At 42.1% G+C, this 20,830-nt stretch overlaps 2 protein-coding genes across 3 annotated transcripts; both read left to right on the top strand.

Annotated features, from left to right (window-relative positions):
• Positions 1-7,094: 7,094 nt before the first annotated feature.
• Positions 7,095-11,955, top strand: lap3 (leucine aminopeptidase 3). The gene is made up of 13 exons (XM_071505071.1): positions 7,095-7,286; positions 7,484-7,599; positions 8,186-8,240; positions 8,324-8,429; positions 8,516-8,675; positions 8,766-8,930; positions 9,295-9,453; positions 9,582-9,706; positions 9,956-10,044; positions 10,158-10,260; positions 11,011-11,090; positions 11,194-11,306; positions 11,433-11,955. The coding sequence occupies exons 1-13, from the start codon at positions 7,191-7,193 to the stop codon at positions 11,617-11,619; spliced, it is 1,554 nt and encodes a 517-aa protein (XP_071361172.1). The 5' UTR covers positions 7,095-7,190; the 3' UTR covers positions 11,620-11,955.
• A 3,311-nt stretch (positions 11,956-15,266) lies between these two features.
• LOC139636737 (uncharacterized) lies at positions 15,267-19,467 on the top strand. Of its 2 annotated transcripts, none has more exons than XM_071505024.1 (6): positions 15,267-15,307; positions 16,239-16,390; positions 17,723-17,824; positions 18,034-18,204; positions 18,892-19,017; positions 19,117-19,467. In XM_071505024.1, the coding sequence occupies exons 1-6, from the start codon at positions 15,282-15,284 to the stop codon at positions 19,299-19,301; spliced, it is 762 nt and encodes a 253-aa protein (XP_071361125.1). In that variant the 5' UTR covers positions 15,267-15,281; the 3' UTR covers positions 19,302-19,467. The 2 variants fall into 2 exon arrangements, with proteins under 2 accessions (XP_071361125.1, XP_071361126.1); XM_071505025.1 differs by having other exon boundaries at positions 16,272-16,390.
• The last annotated feature ends 1,363 nt before the right edge of the window (positions 19,468-20,830 follow it).

Here is a 20,830-nt window from a genome sequence, read left to right on the forward strand (position 1 = left end):
TGAACTATGTTCAACACTCAGAGGAAGAAAACAAGACAAGGTTCCTACTATTTAAACATGTGTTTTCTTGAAGACCATGAACTCAAATATTAAACCATAACAACCATATAATTTGAATAGGTTTGTTTGGTGTGTGTGTGTTTGGGGATTTTTGCTGCTAAAGCTGAGTAATCTTGCCCCAGAAACCTGCAAACTACTGTTGATTTTCATACGATTTTTAAAAAATATTAAGATGAGTGAGATTTTTTTTTCCACAGGTGACCCACAAACTCAAACTCCAGACGAACTGAGCCTCCTTCAAAATAAAGAAAAACCTCTGCAGCAAACTGAAAACAGCATCTGTGGTCGTCCTGGATTTCAGTGGTGTCCAGTTTACAGTTTGAACCTCATCTGACACCTTGCACCAATCAAGATTTCACTGTTTGGTCATAAAGTCTGAGTGTGAAGTGAACACAACACAACGGCCAACATTTGAATCTCAAGTGAGTAACTAATCCAGCTCACCGAGGAGATTAGATGTTCAACAGGATAAACATGACTCGAGGAAATATAATGAAATAAACTACTCACTCTACACACTCAGGAACAAAGGTGGAGAGATGGAGGGAAGCAGCTCAGCTGAAGGCCAATCAGAGAATGAGCTCAGGACACAGAACAAAGAAAAGACACCTGTGTGAGCTGCCCAGTCAGCTCACCTGTCCTGCTCAGGCCGGCAGTCATGTGACCCCACATCCCACAGTACACACCATTTCATTCAAAAGAAAATGCAGCAATCCAATCAGCATTTTCATTTTCACACGCTCACGTGGCGTCCTATGACCATATTAAATGAAAATTGAAAAGTGGCAATATCCAAATACAAAATTTACATTTACAAGTCACTACACTCTGTAGGGGTCAAAATGAAAATTCAGTCTGTCAGTCACCTCATCAGTGAGGACGTCACTTCCTCGTCTCTCGTCACTTTGTCTGGGGCAGTGGCAGCAGCTCGTTTTACCGTCTGTGTTTTATATCAATACAACTCAATGATTTAAAGAATTTAAATGTATCACAAGTGATTAGAAGCTGAGAGACAGGAGTCTGGTTGTTGTTCTGATCCCAGGTCACAGCAGAGATTCAACCAGCTGTGGGCCTGAGTCTGCTCCCTCTGCAGCTCCACCTTGATCCCTCACCTAAATGAACTCTTCTTCTCAGTCAGCAAGATCTTGAATTCATTTCAGATATAAAGCCTGTAAAATGATATGAGCTTGATGAGCATGTGATCACTTCCAGTGGTGATTGCACACACAGTAAACTCAGAGTAACAAACCTAAATAAATGAAGGTGAAAGACCTTGTAAACATGTTTGTTGTCTCCATTTTCCTGAGAGTCACTCAGCAACGGTTTTTTGACTGATATATCAAAGCTTAGGAGGATGTGCACACAATGAACGCACTCGTGAACGCGCAGCGCCAGATCGAGAACGTTTTTCGCTCGTTCTCATTGCCCAAAGGCATTATGGGAGTGACACTACTGCGCAGTCTCCATGGGCCGCATAACGCGGAAGTAACCCGGAAGCCAGAAACTTTTTCGACGTATGCGCATGGATGTATTATAAGACCTGGACACGGCGCCGCCGCTCAGCCTTGCAGCCAATTGTTTCCAGTGGCCACTCGTGGTATTGCAGCGAAAAATCCCCCTGCGGCCCAAAAAGCATTTTCCCCATAGACGGCAATAGTAAAAGAGAGGCCTGTAAAACTGTTAACAGGACACCTCCAGCTGTGCACACAGCCCAGTATCAATCTTTCTCTTCTACATTTTTAAGCCATGGGGTTTTAATCTTTGTAAAAGTTTTTCAAAGCTCAAAAAAAGCCCAGAAAAGTCTTTTTTCTCTGAGTGACGTCACCACTGTGTACGTGCACTCTATCCGCGGTCCCGCTGTGTCTCGGGAACGAGGATGGTTGCTAGGTTACTGCTAGCGTCGTCAGGACGAGAACAAGTTGGTGTGAAAAGTGAATAAACGACACAAAGGAGAGTTTTCTTCTACACAAACCAAGGTTCAGTGATTTTGTGATTTTTTTGTCGCATTTATTCGTCACTTCTTACACTTTTTTTCAGGAATGTTGTTTTTAATCGATATATTAGACGCATAACCGGATTCACTAAGACGCCGATATGATTTTTCATCACTTCCTCCGTCACAGTTTCTTCAGGTATTTTAATTTAAGTCACTGAGCTTGTGTGTGATGTTTCTGTGATGTGTGAGCAGCAGTGTCTCATCCTGACTGCAGGTCACCAGCCTGTCATCAGTCACAACCACCGCCTTATTATTTCATAGATTAATGGCCTTCACTGTGTCAGCGGGTTAAACTATAACTGAGTCCGGCCTGGATGCAGCGTCCTCCGGGTCAGCAGCGGTGGCCTGAGCCGCTGCAGCCCGCTGCCCCTCTCTGTCCCTGAGGGGAAGAACCGTCCTGGACGTCCTCACCATCGCCGCGGAACGTTCGCTGAACGTTCGCTGAACGATCGCCGTGGAACGTTCGCTGAACGTTCGCTGAACGATCGCCGCGGAACGTTCGCGGAACGTTTGCCGCGGAACGTTCGCTGAACGTTCGCCGCGTAACGTTCGCCGCGTAACGTTCCCCAAACGTTCCCGGGGGAACCGTCGCTGAACGTTCGCTGAACGATCGCCGCGTAACGTTCCCCAAACGTTCCCGGGGTAACCTTCGCTGAACGTTCGCTGAACGATCGCCGCGGAATGTTCGCGGAACGTTTGCCGCGGAACGTTCGCTGAACGTTTGCCGCGTAACGTTCCCCAAACGATCGCCGCGGAACGTTCGCTGAACGTTCGCTGAACGATCGCCGCGGAACCTTCGCTGAACGTTCGCTGAACGATCGCCGCGGAACCTTCGCTGAACGTTCGCTGAACGATCGCCGCGGAACGTTCCCCAAACGATCGCCGCGGAACGTTCGCTGAACGTTCGCTGAACGATCGCCGCGGAACGTTCCCCAAACGTAATCAGAATCAGAATCAGTTTTATTGCCAAGTATGTTTCCACATACAAGTGCTGGTGATTGGTGCAATTGGGGATCAGGGGGGATCAGTGACAGTGGGGCTCTCTAGCCTTGTTGATAAGGCTGATAGCAGATGGGAAGAAGCTGTTTTTGTGGCGAGAGGTTTTGGTCCTGAAGGACCGCAGCCTGCTGCCAGAGGGGAGTGACTCAAAGAGTTTGTGTCCAGGGTGGGAGGAGTCAGCTACAATCTTCCCTGCACGCCTCAGAGTCCTTGAGGCGTACAGGTCCTGGAGGGATGGTAGATTGCAGCCAATCACCTTCTCAGCAGAGTGGATGATACGCTGCAGTCTGTTATTGTCCTTCTCTGTGGCAGCAGCGTACCAGATGGTGATGGAGGAGGTGAGGATGGACTCAATGATGGAGGTGTAGAAGTTCACCATCATAGTCCTTGACAGGTTGAACTTCTTCAACTGCCTCAGGAAATACATCCTCTGCTGAGCTTTCTTGATGAGGGAGCTGATGTTTAGCTCCCATTTGAGATCCTGTGTGATGGTGGTTCCCAAGAAGCGGAAATGCTCCACGGTAGCCACGGGGGAGTCGCACAGGGAGATGGGGGTGGGTGGGGCTGGGCTCTTCCTGAAGTCCACTATCATTTCCACTGTCTTCAGAGCGTTTAGCTCTAGGTTGTTCTGCCTGCACCAGGTCACCAGACGGTCAGTCTCCCACCTGTAGGCAGACTCATCGCCATCAGAGATGAGTCCAATGAGAGTGGTGTCGTCTGCAAACTTCAGGAGCTTGACAGACTGATGGCTGGAGGTGCAGGTGTTGGTGTACAGGGAGAAGAGCAGAGGAGAAAGAACGCAGCCTTGCGGGGATCCAGTGCTGATGGTCTGGGAGTCAGACACGTGCTTTCCTAGCTTCACGTGCTGCCTCCTGTCAGACAGGAAGTCGGTGATCCACCTGCAGGTGGAGTCAGGCACGCTCAGCTGGGAGAGCTTGTCCTGCAGCAGAGCCGGGATGATGGTGTTGAAGGCAGAGCTGAAGTCCACAAACAGGATCCTGGCATAGGTCCCTGAGGAGTCCAGGTGCTGGAGGATGAAGTGGAGAGCCATGTTGACGGCGTCATCTACAGACCTGTTGGCTCTGTAGGCGAACTGCAGGGGGTCCAGGAGTGGGTCAGTGATGGATTTGAGGTGGGACAGGATAAGGCGCTCAAATGATTTCATGACCACAGAGGTCAGGGCAATGGGTCTGTAGTCATTTAGACCTGTGGGCCTTGGTTTTTTGGGGACAGGGATGATGGTGGAGGATTTGAAGCAGGCTGGCACGTGGCAGGTCTCCAGTGAGGTGTTGAAGATGTCTGTGAACACCGGAGACAGCTGATCAGCACAGTGCTTCAAGGATGATGGAGAGACAGAGTCAGGACCAGCTGCTTTGCGGGGGTTCTGCTTCTTAAAAAGCCTGTTGACATCTCTCTCCAGGATAGAGAGAGACGTTCCTTTGGTAGGGGAGGTGGAGGGGGGTTCTGATGTGGCTCTGATGTGGAGGTTAGTGTCAGGCTTGTCCCACTGTCTTTCAAAGCTGCAGTAGAACTCATTCAGATCATTGGCCAGACGGAAGTCATTAATGGAGTGGGGGGGTTTAGGTTTGTAGTTAGTGATCTGTCTGAGCCTTTTCCAGACAGAAGCAGAGTCATTGGCTGAGAACTGGAGCTGAAGTTTCTCTGAGTACAGTCGTTTAGCTTCTTTCACCGCCTTGCTAAACCTGTACTTGGACTCTTTAAACCTGCCCCTGTTCCCACTCCTGAAAGCTTCCTCCTTTTGCCTCCTGAGCTGACTGAGCTTAGCTGTGAACCAGGGTTTGTCATTGTTATAACTCACCCTGGTGCGTGATGGGATACAGCAGTCCTCACAGAAGCTGATGTATGACGTCACAGCCTCTGTGAACTCATCCAGACTGTTGGAAGCAGTCCTGAACACTTCCCAGTCAGTGCAGTCCAAACATGCCCGCAGATCCTCTATGGCTTCACTGCTCCACTGCTTCGATGATAAGCACCACTGATTGTGGTGTAACAGTGGTCCAGAGTGTAAAAACTATAACTGAGTCCGGCCTGGATGCAGCGTCCTCCGGGTCAGCAGCGGTGGCCTGAGCTGCTGGAGCCCGCTCCCCCTCTCTGACCCTGAGGGGAAGAACCGTCCTGGACGTCCTCACCATCGTCTCTCTAACTCCCCACGTCCTCAGTGTGTGCTCTGTATACAGTTTGCTAAATGTTCAGTGGCATTCATCATTTAAATTAAATTTTTATAAAAAATAATTTTGATATATTTTTCATTTTCAAATCAAATATCTGTGAAACAGAACAGTGAAAAACAGAAAGAGCAATGACGGGACATAAAGCTTAACTACAGCCCTGCACAGTTTTTTTTAAAGAAGGCATGCCGTATAAATCTGCTCCTCAATGACAGAAAGTAAACGTAACAACTTTATCTGATGAGTTGTAGTTATCTGTCACATGCAGCATCAATATCTTAAAATTGCCTAAAAGACTATTTAAACGTAATATTTTTGCCTGGTTATGATTTTTTAAAATGTTGATTCCAATGTGACTTTAGGCTCTAAAGCTTCAGACTGAATGTTGTTGTCGTTGCCGTTTTAATCCGTGTTTAAAGCCCCGGGCCGGTCCTGTGTTAGTCTGTTACACATCAGTCCGCTAGCAGAGCACTCGTGAACGCGCAGCGCCAGATCGAGAACATTTTTGCTCGTTCTCATTGCCCGAAGGCACGATGGGAGTGACACTACTGCGCAGTCTCTATGGGCCGCATAACACGGAAGTAACCCGGAAGCCAGAAACTTTTTTGGCGTATGCGCCAGGCGAGCAACTTGTATTGAACTGAATGGGCGCCATTTTTAGATCCGTCATCCAGGTCTTATAATACATCCATACAGTTTCGTTCATAAACAAGTGCTGTTGGCATGGTCCTTAATCTATAAACACAACTTCTCTCCACATAGATGCTTTATTTGGAACAATCGACACATCAAATATAAAAAACAAATCTTTATTTTTTAATTCATGGTTTGATAATAACATAATTTTAGTTACCCAACTACACAATGATAATGGGAATTTGTTAAATTACACTGAATTCCTTCTAACATATGGTATTCCTGTCACCCCAAAAGACTTTGCAGTTGTAATGGATGCTGTTCCTTCTGGTATCCTAACTCTATGAAGAGGTGCTGGAAAACCAGTCTGTCCTCCTTTAGATCCTATATTAACACCAGTGGGGCATATGTGTTTCTCTGTTAAAACTAAAAAAAGAAATTATCTCATCTGATCTCTGCTTCAAACTGATATCACTTCTACCCCATCTGCTGTTCAGTACTGGTCTAATATTGTTAATGATCTGAACTGGGTCCATATATGGAACCTCCCTTACCAATACTTAATTACAAATAAAGTGAGAGAAGTGTCTTACAAACTAATTCATAGATATTACCCTGCCAAACATTATTTGTTGAAATTTAAGAAAGATTTATGTGTGAACTGTTCCCTGTGTGACTGAGCCTGAAACTGTGATACACCTGTTTTGGAGCTGTCACTCTCCTGCCACCTTGTGGAAAGAAGTAATGCATTACATCACATTGAAGCTTGACTCTGATTTTTCTTTCGACTGGAACAGTATGCTCTTTGGTGTCCATGATGTCAAAAGTAGGAAACAGAAAGAACTGTATGTCATAAACTTGATAATAATATTCGGGAAATACCACATACACAAAGCTGAATTTAGTCACTCTCAGCCATGCTTTGTGGCTTTCCAAAGGGAAACGGAACAATACATGCAAAGTATCTGTGACTCGGATAACAAGGAAGCTGTAAAGACATATAATTTGTGCTCTTTATTCTCTGTATTCATTTATTAGCCAACCCCCCTGGCTGTTGTTCAAATGTTTGTTTGAAGATACATTCATAATATCTGCCTTTGTATTGAATATTTTCTGTCAATAAAGTTTTATTGAAAAAAAAAAAAAGATGTACAGTTTCGCCAGGCGGCGACTGTGATCCGTCTTCGTCGCTTGTTGGTGACATAATAAAAAACGCGACGGTGTTACGTCGTTCGGCTGCCTCCTGTACATGTGTACGACCTTTACATCTCTGAATCAGTAATTAGTTGTTTTTTTTTTATGTCCAACAGATGACAATGCTTCTTCTGAGGAGAGCTGTGCAGGCGGCGGTGCGGACAAACCACTGCAGGTCGTTTTCTGCCTCTCAGACTCTGAACCGCAGAAAGGTGAGAAGTCTGTCAGACGCCACCAGAGAAACAGCTGACAGAGCTGCATCAGTGACTGTCAGTGGCCTCATTCGCTTCTGTTCTGTGTGTGTCCGGGAGCTGTGTTTGTTTGTGTGATCACCAGTGTGTGCGGTCTGTGTCTGTCTGTGAGCGACTGTTTCTCCTATTAACTCTCATGTGTTTGTGTGTCTCTGCAGGGTTTGGTGTTGGGAGTGTTTGAGAAGGAGGGAGAGGAGGGAAGCCTTCATCTGACAGAGGCAGCTGCAGGGTTTGACCAAGCTCTGTCTGGAAAACTCTCTGAACTACTGAAAATGTGAGTCTTCATATCTGTAAACTGACAGCATACAGTTGGATGCAAATATCTGGGGAAATTACATAGTTTGTTGATTTTTAAAGTGAAAAGAAGTAAAACACCTGCCGCCAGGCGTGAACTTAGGGTGCCCAAACTATTGCACATGCCACAATTACTTTTTTTTCCTATTTATTAAGTTCATGAAATAAAGTAACAGTGCATTAACATGCTGATTTTTTTTTCTTTCTCAAATGAAATTATTATGCTTTTGTACAATTATGGTAGAAATGTTCTATTTCCTTTGGTATGAAAAGGGAATATAAGGCCTGATGCATCTTTGTGTGGAAAAAACTTTGGATCCTTGGCCACAAGTCTGAACCAATTCTGTATCAATGGCTATTGCAGTGATATGAATTTGAGCTTTTAAACCAGTGTATAATTTGTCAAGGTTGTGTGAAGATTAAGTCCAGTACAGACCAAAACACACCTAAAGTAGCGCTGCCAAGGCCAAACATAATAGTGCATTTCTAATGAATATGAGAAAAGCACAGCGATGTCTGTTCTGTTCACTGTTGAGTTTCATGAACTTCTGTTTTGCATTTTCCAGCTCTGGACCTGCGCTCAAGAAAGGCAAAAGCAGAATATTTTATGGCATCCATGAGGTAACGAAGTGTGAAATGAGATTAAGAAAAATCCATGACATGACAGCATCAGAGTAATGACATCTATTCTGTGTCTTCTCCAGGATTTCCCCTGTGTAGCAGTAGTAGGGCTGGGTAAGAGCAAGGCAGGAGTGTGTGGGGCAGAGAACTGGGACACCAACAAGGAGAACATCAGACAGGCAGTGTCAGGTAAGACATGCCACCTCTGCTCGTGTTAGCACTGGCTACGTGGAGGATTTGCTGGAGTTGGCTGATATCTGTGTGTGTGCGCTCAGCCGGCTGCCGACTACTTCAGGACCTGGAGGTGAACCATGTAGAGGTGGACGGCTGCGGTGATACCCAGTCAGCAGCTGAAGGTGCTGTCCTGGGCTTGTTTCACTATGACGAACTTAAATCCAAGAAGAAGACCAAAGTAACAACGCAGCTTCATGGAAGGTAGACTGACAAATGTAACCTAAAACTGGGACAAGCTTTTACATTTTAGTAAATTCATATCAATATTTTTCTGTGTGTAATTATTCTTAGTGCTGACTTGGCCGGGTGGGAGAGAGGAGCTGTGTATGCAGAAGGCCAAAACCTGGCACGGCTACTAATGGAAGCTCCGGCCAATCACATCACTCCTACTGCTTTTGCCAACACTATTGAAGAGAAACTAGCACCACATGCTGAACGAGTCACAGTAAATAAAAGGTTTGTGCATCATTGGGCATCATTACTGGCATTACTTTACACAGTACCCAGAAGAATCTTAATTTAAACTTTAAATTTTCATCTGTTGCATTGTTGATGGCCGTTTTAGACGTATATACTTTTTGATCAATTAGTTTTCAAGGCACTGTGGGGGAGACAAATCCAACTGCTTCATACAGTGTTGCCAGATACTGGGCTACTTCGATTACATGTTGTTGGAAGATAAATATTGACCTGGTTTCACAGCTCTTTACAGCTACAGTCTGATTATCATAGTCTGGCTCATTTAATGTAAAAGTTTGTGTTTTGAGATGGATGTGGTGAAAGAGGATTTGTTATCTGATAATTCATGTGTTTTATAAAGATCCCAGGCTTGGATAGAGGAACAACAGATGGGAGCATTTCTCAGTGTTTCCAAAGGTTCAGAGGAGCCCCCCGTCTTCCTGGAGCTACATTACAACGGCGCACCTCACAGCAAACAGGCTCCGCTGCTCTTAGTGGGCAAAGGCATCACCTTTGACAGGTGAACCGTAATAATACTCCAACAAACTCCAACTCACACCACACTTACTGCTGAACATATCTCACTTCATTTAAGCAAAACAGCGCCCTCATCGTGATCACCTGTCCCTTCTCTCTGTGTGACTCCAGTGGTGGCATTTCTCTGAAGCCGTCTCCCTCTATGGATGCAATGAGAGCTGACATGGGCGGAGCCGCCACCGTTTGCGCATCCATTGTCACAGCTGCAGCTCTGAAACTGCCAGTCAACATTATTGGTGAGTTTCAGTGATACTATATACTCTCTAACACCATTTGTTTGCATAGTGAGTATGTACAGTATGTATTTATCATTTAATGAAACTAGAGTGCCTATAAAAAGTCACTATCTAGTGTGCTTTTACACTGAATCACAGTAGATGATGATGCTTTTTTGACACCTATCAACAAATAAAATGATGACAGTAAATGTTCAAGTGAAAACACATGTCTCAGCCTGTCTTTCTGTTGTTGTGTGATTCAATCAGGTCTGGCTCCTCTGTGTGAGAACATGCCCAGTGGAAAGGCCACTAAACCAGGTGATGTTGTAACAGCCAAGAATGGGAAAACAATCCAGGTGGGTGAACCCATGATGAAATTCGGAAAATTAGAAACAGTGATCTCAACGTGTTCGGACATTTCTATGTGTGTGTACAGCTGCATAGAGTTTACTGTTCCGTCCACACACAGGTTGATAATACAGACGCAGAGGGTAGACTGATTCTCGCTGATGCCCTCTGTTATGGACACACCTTCAGCCCCAGAGCCATTGTCAATGTTGCTACACTAACAGGTGAGAAGTTGGTGCTTTCACACATAACTTGTCTGGCACAGTTTGAACCGACTCTTGGGCCTTTGCTTGTTCTGGTGTGAAAGCTGCCATTTGGCATCAAGCGCGAACCACACAACTGAGCTGGTCTGGTTCTTGTCTGACTCTGCTGGGGTTCGTTTTTGTGGTGTGAAAACAAAGCTCACGAACCATAGGACTGTGTGATAGTAGATATGGTTTTAGCATGAATTTAAAAGCTAAACTACCATTAACTTGATCTACTGATCGTGAACTGTCAGAGAAAGGTGCCAAACATATTAACGCAAGATCATCTTTTAACCATTGTAACACGTCTGCACACCTATATGTGAGGATTTTATGCTTATGTCTCGCTTTTTATTACAAAGTGAGTGAAACTGGTCGTTATTCATGACACACAAGGTCCAGTTGCCTTCTCGACACTTAATGCTAATAATCAGTTGTTTATTCATGAGCTCTTTGTGACACCACAGAAGCTGAACAAACGCAGGAGATCTATTTAAGTGCAGCATGATGTGCTGTGACTCAATGAAATATTAATTCCCAGTGTGGGTCTTGATTTGTTGGTAATAAGTTGGTTTAATCACAAAATGGACCATAATTAAAAAAGAGTTGTTATTGAAAAAGTGAACTGAACTATGGGTGTGGAAGTCCCCTTATATTATTGTGTGATTAAATGAAAGATATGTTGGTATAATTAGAGAATATTAAAATGTTTCTTCTTGTGTCTTCAAGGTGCAATGGATGTAGCTCTTGGCTCAGCAGCAACTGGAGTATTCACAAACTCTGACTGGCTCTGGGAGCAGCTGCACAAGGTAGTGTGTATGCACAGTAAACACAGACAATGTCTTGTTATCTCTCATCTCCTGTTCTGATGGATGGCGTGTCTGTGTGTGTGTGTCTGTGTGTGTGTTGTAGGCCAGTGTTGTGACAGGTGACAGAGTGTGGCGGATGCCACTGTTCCAGCACTACACCAGACAGGTGACTGACAGCCAGCTGGCTGACCTCAACAACATCGGCAAGTACAGCCGGTACGTATCTCACCACACTCAGTGAGTGTCTGCAGCTCCTGCCAGAGGCATCAGAGTATCAGAGAAAGACTATCCATGGCTTTATTTACCTGCATTCGATTGTTATGCCTGTTGATTTCTTTCTAGTTCGGGCGGCGCGTGCACAGCAGCTGCATTCCTGAGAGAGTTTGTCACAGCTCCTCATTGGGCTCATCTGGACATCGCTGGTGTGATGAGTAACAAAGATGAAATTCCTTATCTGAGGAAGGGCATGTCAGGAAGACCAACACGTACACTGGTGGAGTTTGCTTCTGGGTTAGCTCACCACAGCTGAGAGGTGGACACAAAATCTGATAATAATAATCATAAAAGACTCTCAGTGATCTTTCCATCGAGAGCTAAATGCCAAGGGTTAATCTCCTTGGAGGAACTAATGATATAATATAAATATATAATATAAAATACTTCTGTGAAACAGTGCAATGGACCTTTGGTTACATACAGCAAATACATCAGTCTAAGAATTTTTTTAGGCCTCAGTGTCATAAACATTTTCATCCCCACACGGTTGTGATTTCAGCTGAAAAACACTTGAAGCTCTGTAGTAAGTACATAATAGTTCAGATAGTTTATATGTTGTATAAATAAACTTTGTACGTCTTAAATAAGGCATATGAGCCTGTGTGTCTTTTACAATTGTCATCTCTGTGGCTCTTTGGATTTTCTCTACAAGGCCAAAAGTATGTGGACAACCAGACTTTACATGCATTTCATTGCAAAGCCATATGCCGATTTAGAAATCATGAATTTGCTTTCATTCAGCCATAAGAGCATCAATGACATCAACATCAGCTGATGCCGGGTAATAGTGCCTGGCTCACAGGCTGAGTTTTAAATCATCCCAGAGATGTTGAATGGGACTCAGGTCAGGGTGGGAAAACCATTCATTTATAGACCTCGCTTCATGAACAGGAGTATCATTATATTGAAATGTGAAAGGGCCTATGTCCAAATTGCTGCCACAAACTTCAAAGGGCTGCAACCATAAGTGTAGTGCTGCCGGAGAGCATCGCCACTTTTTTCTTCAAAAGAAGAAAAAACAGTAAAATGTTCTACTTTACTTTACCCTTTCCTATAGTGTGTTATATAGCTTTTTGTGCATTCAAGTGGTCTATAAAGTCGCAAGGCTCAAAGTACACACCATAGTGAGCACTATCAGGGCAAAATCCACTTTCTTCATTTGGATGAAACAGCTTATTGGTACATTATCCACAACTTAACCATTCACTTCATTTTTCGGTAATGAGCACAAAAATATGATTAATTCAAATTTACTAGTAATGTAAACCAGCAAGATGGTGTCCTTAAAGAGCCCTGAGGCGAATAAAGCATTTCAGACAGAGGGTGATTAGAGTACAGCATAAGAAATGCAAATCAAAGCATGTAAATCGATCTTAGTAGACACCAAGAATAAAATATGAACAAAAAATTTACAATATAAATGGTCATAATATATCCTCTTTCACACTATAACATATAGATTTTAGCTTTGGCTAGGTTTAGGCCCAAAAACTACTTGGTCAGATTTAGGAAAAGATAAAGGTGTACGTTTAAATTGGTACTTCCTTAAGGTTAGAGGACTTTTATCTTCATGGTTACAATAATAAACATGATAAAGGTTGTGGAATAGTCAGGTTTAAAAGAAACAATGGAGACTGTCAGTTTCAAACGGGCAAATCGTCCTGTGATAGCAGTCCTGTGTTTTGTGGACCCATCTGTCTGTCTTAAGTCACCTGTGTCACCTGACTTCCTCCTTCACTCTCATCATAACTAAGTTCTAGAGGTAGCCTAACAATAAAATGCAACTATGGCTCGTAATAAGCTACTTGAACAGACACGTATAGGCTTGTTGCTTTCAGCAGGACAGTCTCTCGCTCGGTATAGGTTTGAGCTACTTTAAGTAAGATCCACCTTGAATAGGCCTGATAGCTAGGTAGTTCTGGACCATACCACATGGGCACAAATACCCTGAGTCCAGCCAACCAGACTGTTTCCTATATGTCTTTCCCACAATTCATGTCTGTTTCCACTGTCCCTATCAAATACGAGGCATAAAAATGCCCCTAAAAATAATAATTACAGAAAAGAAAATCCACAGTGGCACAGTGGAAATCAAGCCCCTTGAAAGACAAGTTCAGAAATGGGTCTATACTTTTCAAATTTGCTCTCAACAGGCGTGTTGACCCTACGACTGCAGCACTCCATGGCGGGTACACTGGAGAAGAAAACCTCTCAAGTACACAGCTATGAAGACTTCTACTGTCGCAGGAGGAGGAATAAAATGTAACATAATAAAGATATGTAGGTGTTTTGAGGAATCCACTATGCTCAGCTCTGAGTAGTAGAACATTCCTCAACATTTGACGCCCATGTTTGATGTTATCTTTAATCTAATAGTTAATCATCATGTTTTCATTTTTCTCTGTCTCTGGAGGGTCAGCTGTATACCCTGGGGTGTAGATGAGTACAATGACATATTACATGCAGTAAAAAAGTATACAGTAAAACTATACAGTCCACGATGGATTATGTGCAGTGTTGTTGTATATACTGTAAAGTAGTTACATAGGAAGAAAGATAACTTAAACTCTATGTATGTACCCCTTTCTCAGCATACTAGTCGTGTGTTTTGCCTTTCTGGGCAGCTAGTCATTTGTTGTGTATTTGAACCACAGCACATTCTCAAATTTTCTACATTTTATAATTATTTGGTCCTACCTCTGTAGGTCCTACACCTGACTCTGCTTGTTTCATCCCCATTTATTAGAGAGTATGCTTTAACTGAAGAGACAAACACAATGAGACATGATCTCATAGACATCCATGAATTGTGATCATTTGTTTCAACCACATACACAGGCGTAAGAAAAGCAATGTATATCTTGACATGGCTGGTGAAATTACCCAATACAAAATTATCCTTTTACTGTTAAAAGAATGGAAAATATTCATGAACTCTCCTCTGAAAGGTTACTGTGCAACACGTGCGTACAGAGATTACCACAGTGGTATGCAGTTTCACAATCTGGCTGCATCAGCTGTGTTGCTTCTTTATCATTTATCATCTTCATCTGATTCAGTGATAAATGTCATGGTCAGAGTCCTGTTTACGTATGTTTGTACTGTCTCAGCACATAGTGTACATGTCTTTTGTATTTTTAACTGTGCAAGAGGATTTATGAGATTCTAATTTTTGGCACATTCGCATCTAGCATGATCTGCTCAGTTTATTTGGACTTTCCAGTGTTTCCTCCCTTATATTAAACAATGGACTGAAGAACACAGTGCGCTCCAACGGGTCAACATCACAAAACACATTACAGAAGTTCTCGATCTAGCAAGAAAAGACAAAAAAAAAAAAAAAAAAAATTCTGTTCTGTAAATCGGGATGCTGATTGGCATCTTAGATGCTGTGTTGGTTATCATCAAACCCAGCGCTCATTTTTGTTTCCACTACCCCACATCTGACTGTTTTGACCATTGTCAGGTGGCTATTGTGTAGTTTGATCTCAGCCCAGGTGTGTATGTATTTTTGAGCACAATTTCTGTAGGCATTGGGTTCCACAAGGGTGACAGCTTGTCACAGATTATTTTTGCCATGAATACAATGGGCACAGTATGGGATGTAGGATGTCAGGTCTGGTAATCTCAGGATGGAAGCTTTGCTTTTTGCAGATGATGTAGCTCTGTTGTTTTCATCAGACCATGACCTGGGACATTTTTCAGCCAATTGTGAGGTGGTCTCACTTACTGCTTATGTAATATGTAGCGCAAGACTGACAGACTGACTAGAGCAGTAGCAGATAGGTCGCCGTACCAGCATGTTGCAAAGAAGGAGCTCAGCCTTCCAGTCCTCACCAATGGTCATAAACTTTGGATACTGACAGAAAAAAGAGATTACTGATATAATCAACGGAGGTGGGTTACCTTCACGGGATGCTGGGCTCAACCTTCAGGACCAGGTAAGGGGCTTGGAATGAAGCCACCCCTCAGTTTCACTGAAAGCCAGTTGATTTAGGCATCTGATTAAGATGCCTGTGGAGTTATTCCAGCCATGATCGACGTGGAGGAGAACCTGGGATAGAGTCAAACTGGACTTATTATATCTACCATTTGGCCTCAAAACACCTTGAGACCACATAGGAAGACTGGGATGATGTGGATATCTTGATTCGCCTACTTCCACTGCAACCCTGACCAACATAAAGAGTAGAAAATAGATGTGTGCTGACCATTTCAGGCCAGCCTCAAATACATGTCTGTGCCAAGTTGTTCTGTCAGTCTGGAATACGAGTTTGTATCAGAACAGTTCTTTGTGTAGCCTGTGTTTGCTGAACACAAATACGTTTAAAGAAGAGAGCTTATCGAGGAATCCTGACTGAAACTCATTCATTGCAAGGTTTTACACATGCGTCAGGGGATGTCAGTCAAAGGCATGATGGGTATGTGCAGGACATGTCAACCCTGCCGCGGGATCTGCCTCAGACAGGTCTATCTCTATATCTCTTCATCGCATTCACTTATCTCAAAGGTCGCCACGGTACCACAATAAGAAAACCAAGAACAACCAAAGAAATGAATACATGATCCAGAAACACCTTGAGAGTCAATTGACCTCTTTCAGGGAAATCTCATATCTAGCCACCGGAGCTTTGGTTGCCTCTGCACTAGTATGTAGAATAGCTGTAGCTCATGGAATCGAGAGAGAAGGGAAATAGAAAGTTAAAAGATCAGATAAACACAGATAAATAGCAGTCAAACTGGTTCCATAGCTGCAGGAGTTAACATCAAGTTCAGGTTTTCAGTTGCCACCCAAGGACATTTCTTCCTCTTCCCTCTTCTTGTTTGATTGCGAGAAAATGATAAGATTATCAGTTTCTTTGAACCCGCCAGGATGTGTCTCTTCAACCTGTTGCGTTTCTGCAGCACTGTACATCTATATAAGGTACAGTATTTCTTCATCGAAGTACCAAACACCTACCAACCTCCATCAACCATGAAGCTGCTGCTGACTGTCTGTCTGGCCTGGGCTCTGCTCTACACGGGTAACTAACCTTTTTTGGCATCAGATTTGTCTGATACTTCACTCTTTATCAACACAGAAAAGTGTTGAAAATATTTCTTTCCATATTTATATCCCTTTTTGGTGCGTCAGATTTTCTTTATATACTAAGCAGGAGCCTTGTACAGTTTTTAATCCTGCATATTTTTTTCTATCTGCATCCTGTTTTAGCGAGTGAAGTTCACTCCTTCTACATTACTTCTACAAGAAATACATACCAACTGCAAAAATCCAGAGATTATGTTAACATGCAGAAAGCAAGAGAATTTGTGAAAATATGTCTAAATGTGGGGGCTGATCAAACCAAATATATTACTGTGCTATAGTGCAGCAGGAAAGGACTTTTGACTTTTACATCATGTAGTTCTGATATGTTTATGAATAAAGGCTCAGTCTTCAGTTCAGGGATAAAACTGTTAATCAGTTAATAGTTTGAAACAAAATAATGAACTACTTTGATCAAAATAAAACCATTTAAGTCATCTTTTAAACAAAAATGCAAATTATTTGCTAAGATATTTTGTTTTCTCTGTTGTACATGATTGTAAATGTAATATTCTTGTAATGGTTTGGTTCATTGGACAAAACAAGCCAATAGAATATATCACCTTGGGCTATGTGAACATGTACCTGCGATATATTTTTTTTTTATTTTTTATTTTTAGATCACAGATTAATCAATTGTGATTGCAATGCAATTTCACTACTACAATTGTCCAGTCACAACAACTTGAAGCATGTTTACATCCATATCTAAATTATTGACGAAAAATTGACATTGGCCTACTGCAAATGTGGGCAATGGTGGTTGTTCTGTTGCATGCGTTGTATATCGCATGGTGTGGAATTATGTTGGACCTGTAGGGTCTGTTATATTTCTTGGGGTGTAAATTAATAAATTGACAACTCATACTCTATTTATGTCCATGTCATGCAAATGTTATGTTGATGACAAAATAATTATGATGCATTTTTTTATTAATTAAATATTAAATATGTATAATTAAGTAATTCTTTGATGAGACTTTGATGACTTTGATGTAGTGCCATCATTTGAATTTTTTTTTAATCTTGGCATTTTGCAGTATTTGTCACAAAGAGAAAAAGGTTAAAGGGATAAATCTAGTTCAACAAACAGTAGCCTCCAGTCATAGAGAAAAATATATTCCATCCACCATCTTGGTGCTCTGTACTCCCTTATGTGCATTGCATGTAAGGTGGGGTAGGAGCTGAAGCTATTCTAGCTATTATGTGTCTGTCTTGAGATGAAACAGAAATGAATTGAATGCTGTGAATGATTTTGTTCATTTTTCAGCTGAATCACTACGCTGCCACACATGCACCAATGATTTGTGTACCAACACAACCTCAGTCGAGTGTTCTGCCACAAGTACAGCATGCAGAACTACCACTTCAGGTGGGTGGCAGTGATTTACCATACTGTAAAGCCGGTGCTTGTACATTAACCATGATAATTAGGTATCATTTCAACTAAATCAACAGTTCCATCCCACTGTGATGAGATAAAGTTGGCTTTTTTTACAAGATAAAGAGTGAGTGAATCATTTAACAATCAATCTTTCCTTTCTTCTGTCATTCCCATTGATTTTCCTTCCCTCCTGCCAGTGACGGGGACAGATGCATCTGTGAAAGTAGAAAAAGGCTGTTCAACACTGCTGTCCTGCATCACTCCTATCAACATTCAGACTGAATGGTCTGTAAACCGAGGTTTCACACGGGAAGCCCGCAATCAGATTTGCTGTGTTACTGACAACTGCAACTTCCAGACTGTGGCCAGTAAGAGCTATTGCTACTTTTATCAGGGGCATTAAGCAGTCTGCAGCTGCACTTGCATCTCTAATCCCAGGCCAAGTTTAAACTTGTCACATTTGATCCTAATCTTAATTTTCATTACAGTTCAGCATGTTGAGAAATACACAAATGTTCTTTTATTCTTAGCCCAGAGAGAAGACTCATAGCAATCCTATCCTATATAATCCCTACCAACAAATCTAAAACTGTCTTATATACAGAATGTATTTTGTCTACTTTGTTGGTAGGGAATTTTTTTTTAACTTTAGACAAAGCCTGTTTCCCCCTGCTTACAATCTTTATGTTAAGATAGACTAAGCAGCTCCAGTTGTGTTTAACACACAAGCATCAGATTGATACCAGTCTTCTCACATCTCTGAATTTGCAGTCTTTCAGTTAGCTGTCAAAGCAACAGTTCAACATTTTAGGAGAATACTTCAGGAAGTTAGGAAGTTACTACTTACTAGGGCACTAGAAGTTCTGGTGGATGGATTTTATTGGTTCTGGACAGTGGCAGCATATTTCCTAGTTCCAGTCACAGTCACAGCCAATAACAGTTCAGTAAAGTCAGTTCACCTTGAGGACCAGTGTTTAAGATGAATTCACACATGTAACGGCCCGCAGTTCAAACAAGCCTGTCTCCATTTTTCCTCTCCTCTCTTATGTTACCAGCTCCCAGTTCAGTAATAAATGGGAAGGTGTGTCCTGCATGTGCAAGCTCAGCTGACAGCATGGCAGGGATCTGCAATGTGACTTTGACCTGTATGGGAGCTGAGGACAGTTGCTTCAGCGGCAACAGTGAGTTCCTGCAATAACTGGTTGACCAAATGTACTTGTCATTTTGCTGGTTATATTCGTAATATCTGTTCTTTCCTTTCTTGTGTCCTTAATTTGCAGCTACATCAATCTCTGGAGATGTGCCGCAGTTCGGCTGTATGACAAGAAACATCTGCGCCAACCAACTTGCTCTGAACGCTTTGTTTGATGACGACCCCAGGATCACATGTGGAGCACCATGGAGCATCAGGATGAGCACTGTGCTGCTGTCCTTTGCTCTTATAGCGTTTAAAGTTTTTGTTTAGATATTACATATGGTCAAACAAATATATGAACAGACATAATATATTTGTATTTGTTTATTTGATTGGGACAAGAAACATCAATGACCATGAGTATAAAATACAAGAAGTAAACATGCCTGATTGTAGTGAGACAAATACATTTTACAACATGCTGAGTTAAAATTGATGACAGACCTGGTTTGACTTAAGCCAATGACAAGACCACAGACACACACAAACACAGCTGCTTATAATCATGCATAGAACTGCAAAAGTACTACTTATTGCTTTCTTCAAAAAATATTTCAGTGTCTGCAGAGTTAGCACAGGTCGTAGAGCACACACACACCCTAAACTTTGTTTTCCTATATTTGTGGGGACCAGTAATTGACATAATGTATTCCTTAGCCACTTGCCCTACCCTTAACCATCACAACTGAATGCCTTGCCCTAAACTAAACCCAACTATAACTCTAACCCTAAAACCAAGTCTTAACCCTCAAACAGCCATTAAGATTTTTGGGTTCCAACTTATAGATCCCCCACACAGCTGCTGAAGTAGTTTTCTTCAAAGTCCACCCTCATCTGCCATGCCTATGCCAGCTGTAGTGGGCTGTTATTGGTCTTCTTGGAGAAGGGTGGCCTCCCCTACCCTGATGAACTGTCTGGACAGAGTTGGTCTCATTGATGTCATTTTGAAGATTTAAGTCTAATAATGGCTCGCTCATATTTTTGCAGATCAAGTGATTATTGCTTAAATCTGATTTGGACTTAAGTATTAAATTAATATTTTGATGTTTTTTTTTCAATAATTAATTAATTGATTAATTGCTTGTTTGATTGGTGACTTTGACTTTCTTGACTGGTTATTCAGCTCATAGGTAATTTATTATGAATGCACTTAAAATCTTTTTGAATTTGAAATACATCAGTGACTCCCAATTGTATTTTAAATATAATTTTAAATGGATAAAACATTTTCATCAAATTTTGCAGAATAATGCTTCACAGTGACAAAGTGAAAACATGTTTTTGAAAATTTTGCAAATTTATTAAAAATTATAAACTGATATTATTATATTCCAGAAAGTAAGCATTTGAAGTTGTGGCTAGGTGGATCCTGTCTGCTTTAATTACCCTTTAGATGCGTCTACACTTTGATTGAGTCCACCTGTGGTAAAATGGATTGGACATAGTTTAGTATAAGTGTAAATTAAGTCCCACAATTCACATTGTATGGCAGGAAAAAAAACCAAGAAGAAGTCCAAAGAACTCTCTGTAGTCATCAGTGTTAACAGGTTGACCATTAAAGATACATTTCCTGTCAAAAGAAGAAATTTTGAATTACTTTAGCTGCTAAGTTTGCCCTTTAGAAATTCAGTATTGATATCAAATGAAACAGTGACAGCTACGTTACCTTGCAGCTTTGCCTACAACAAAGTAAGGTAAAAAAAACAACAGAAAACATAATTATGAGATGAATGCACTGTGAATAAATTTAAGTAACCCTAGCTGCTAACTTAATAACATCAGCAGCTAACTTGGGCCAC

Source organism: Trachinotus anak, unplaced genomic scaffold, assembly GCF_046630095.1.
Source record: "Trachinotus anak isolate AG129_WGS33_773 ecotype Australia unplaced genomic scaffold, CSIRO_AGI_Tana_v1 ptg000019l, whole genome shotgun sequence".
Lineage (NCBI taxonomy): Eukaryota > Metazoa > Chordata > Actinopteri > Carangiformes > Carangidae > Trachinotus > Trachinotus anak.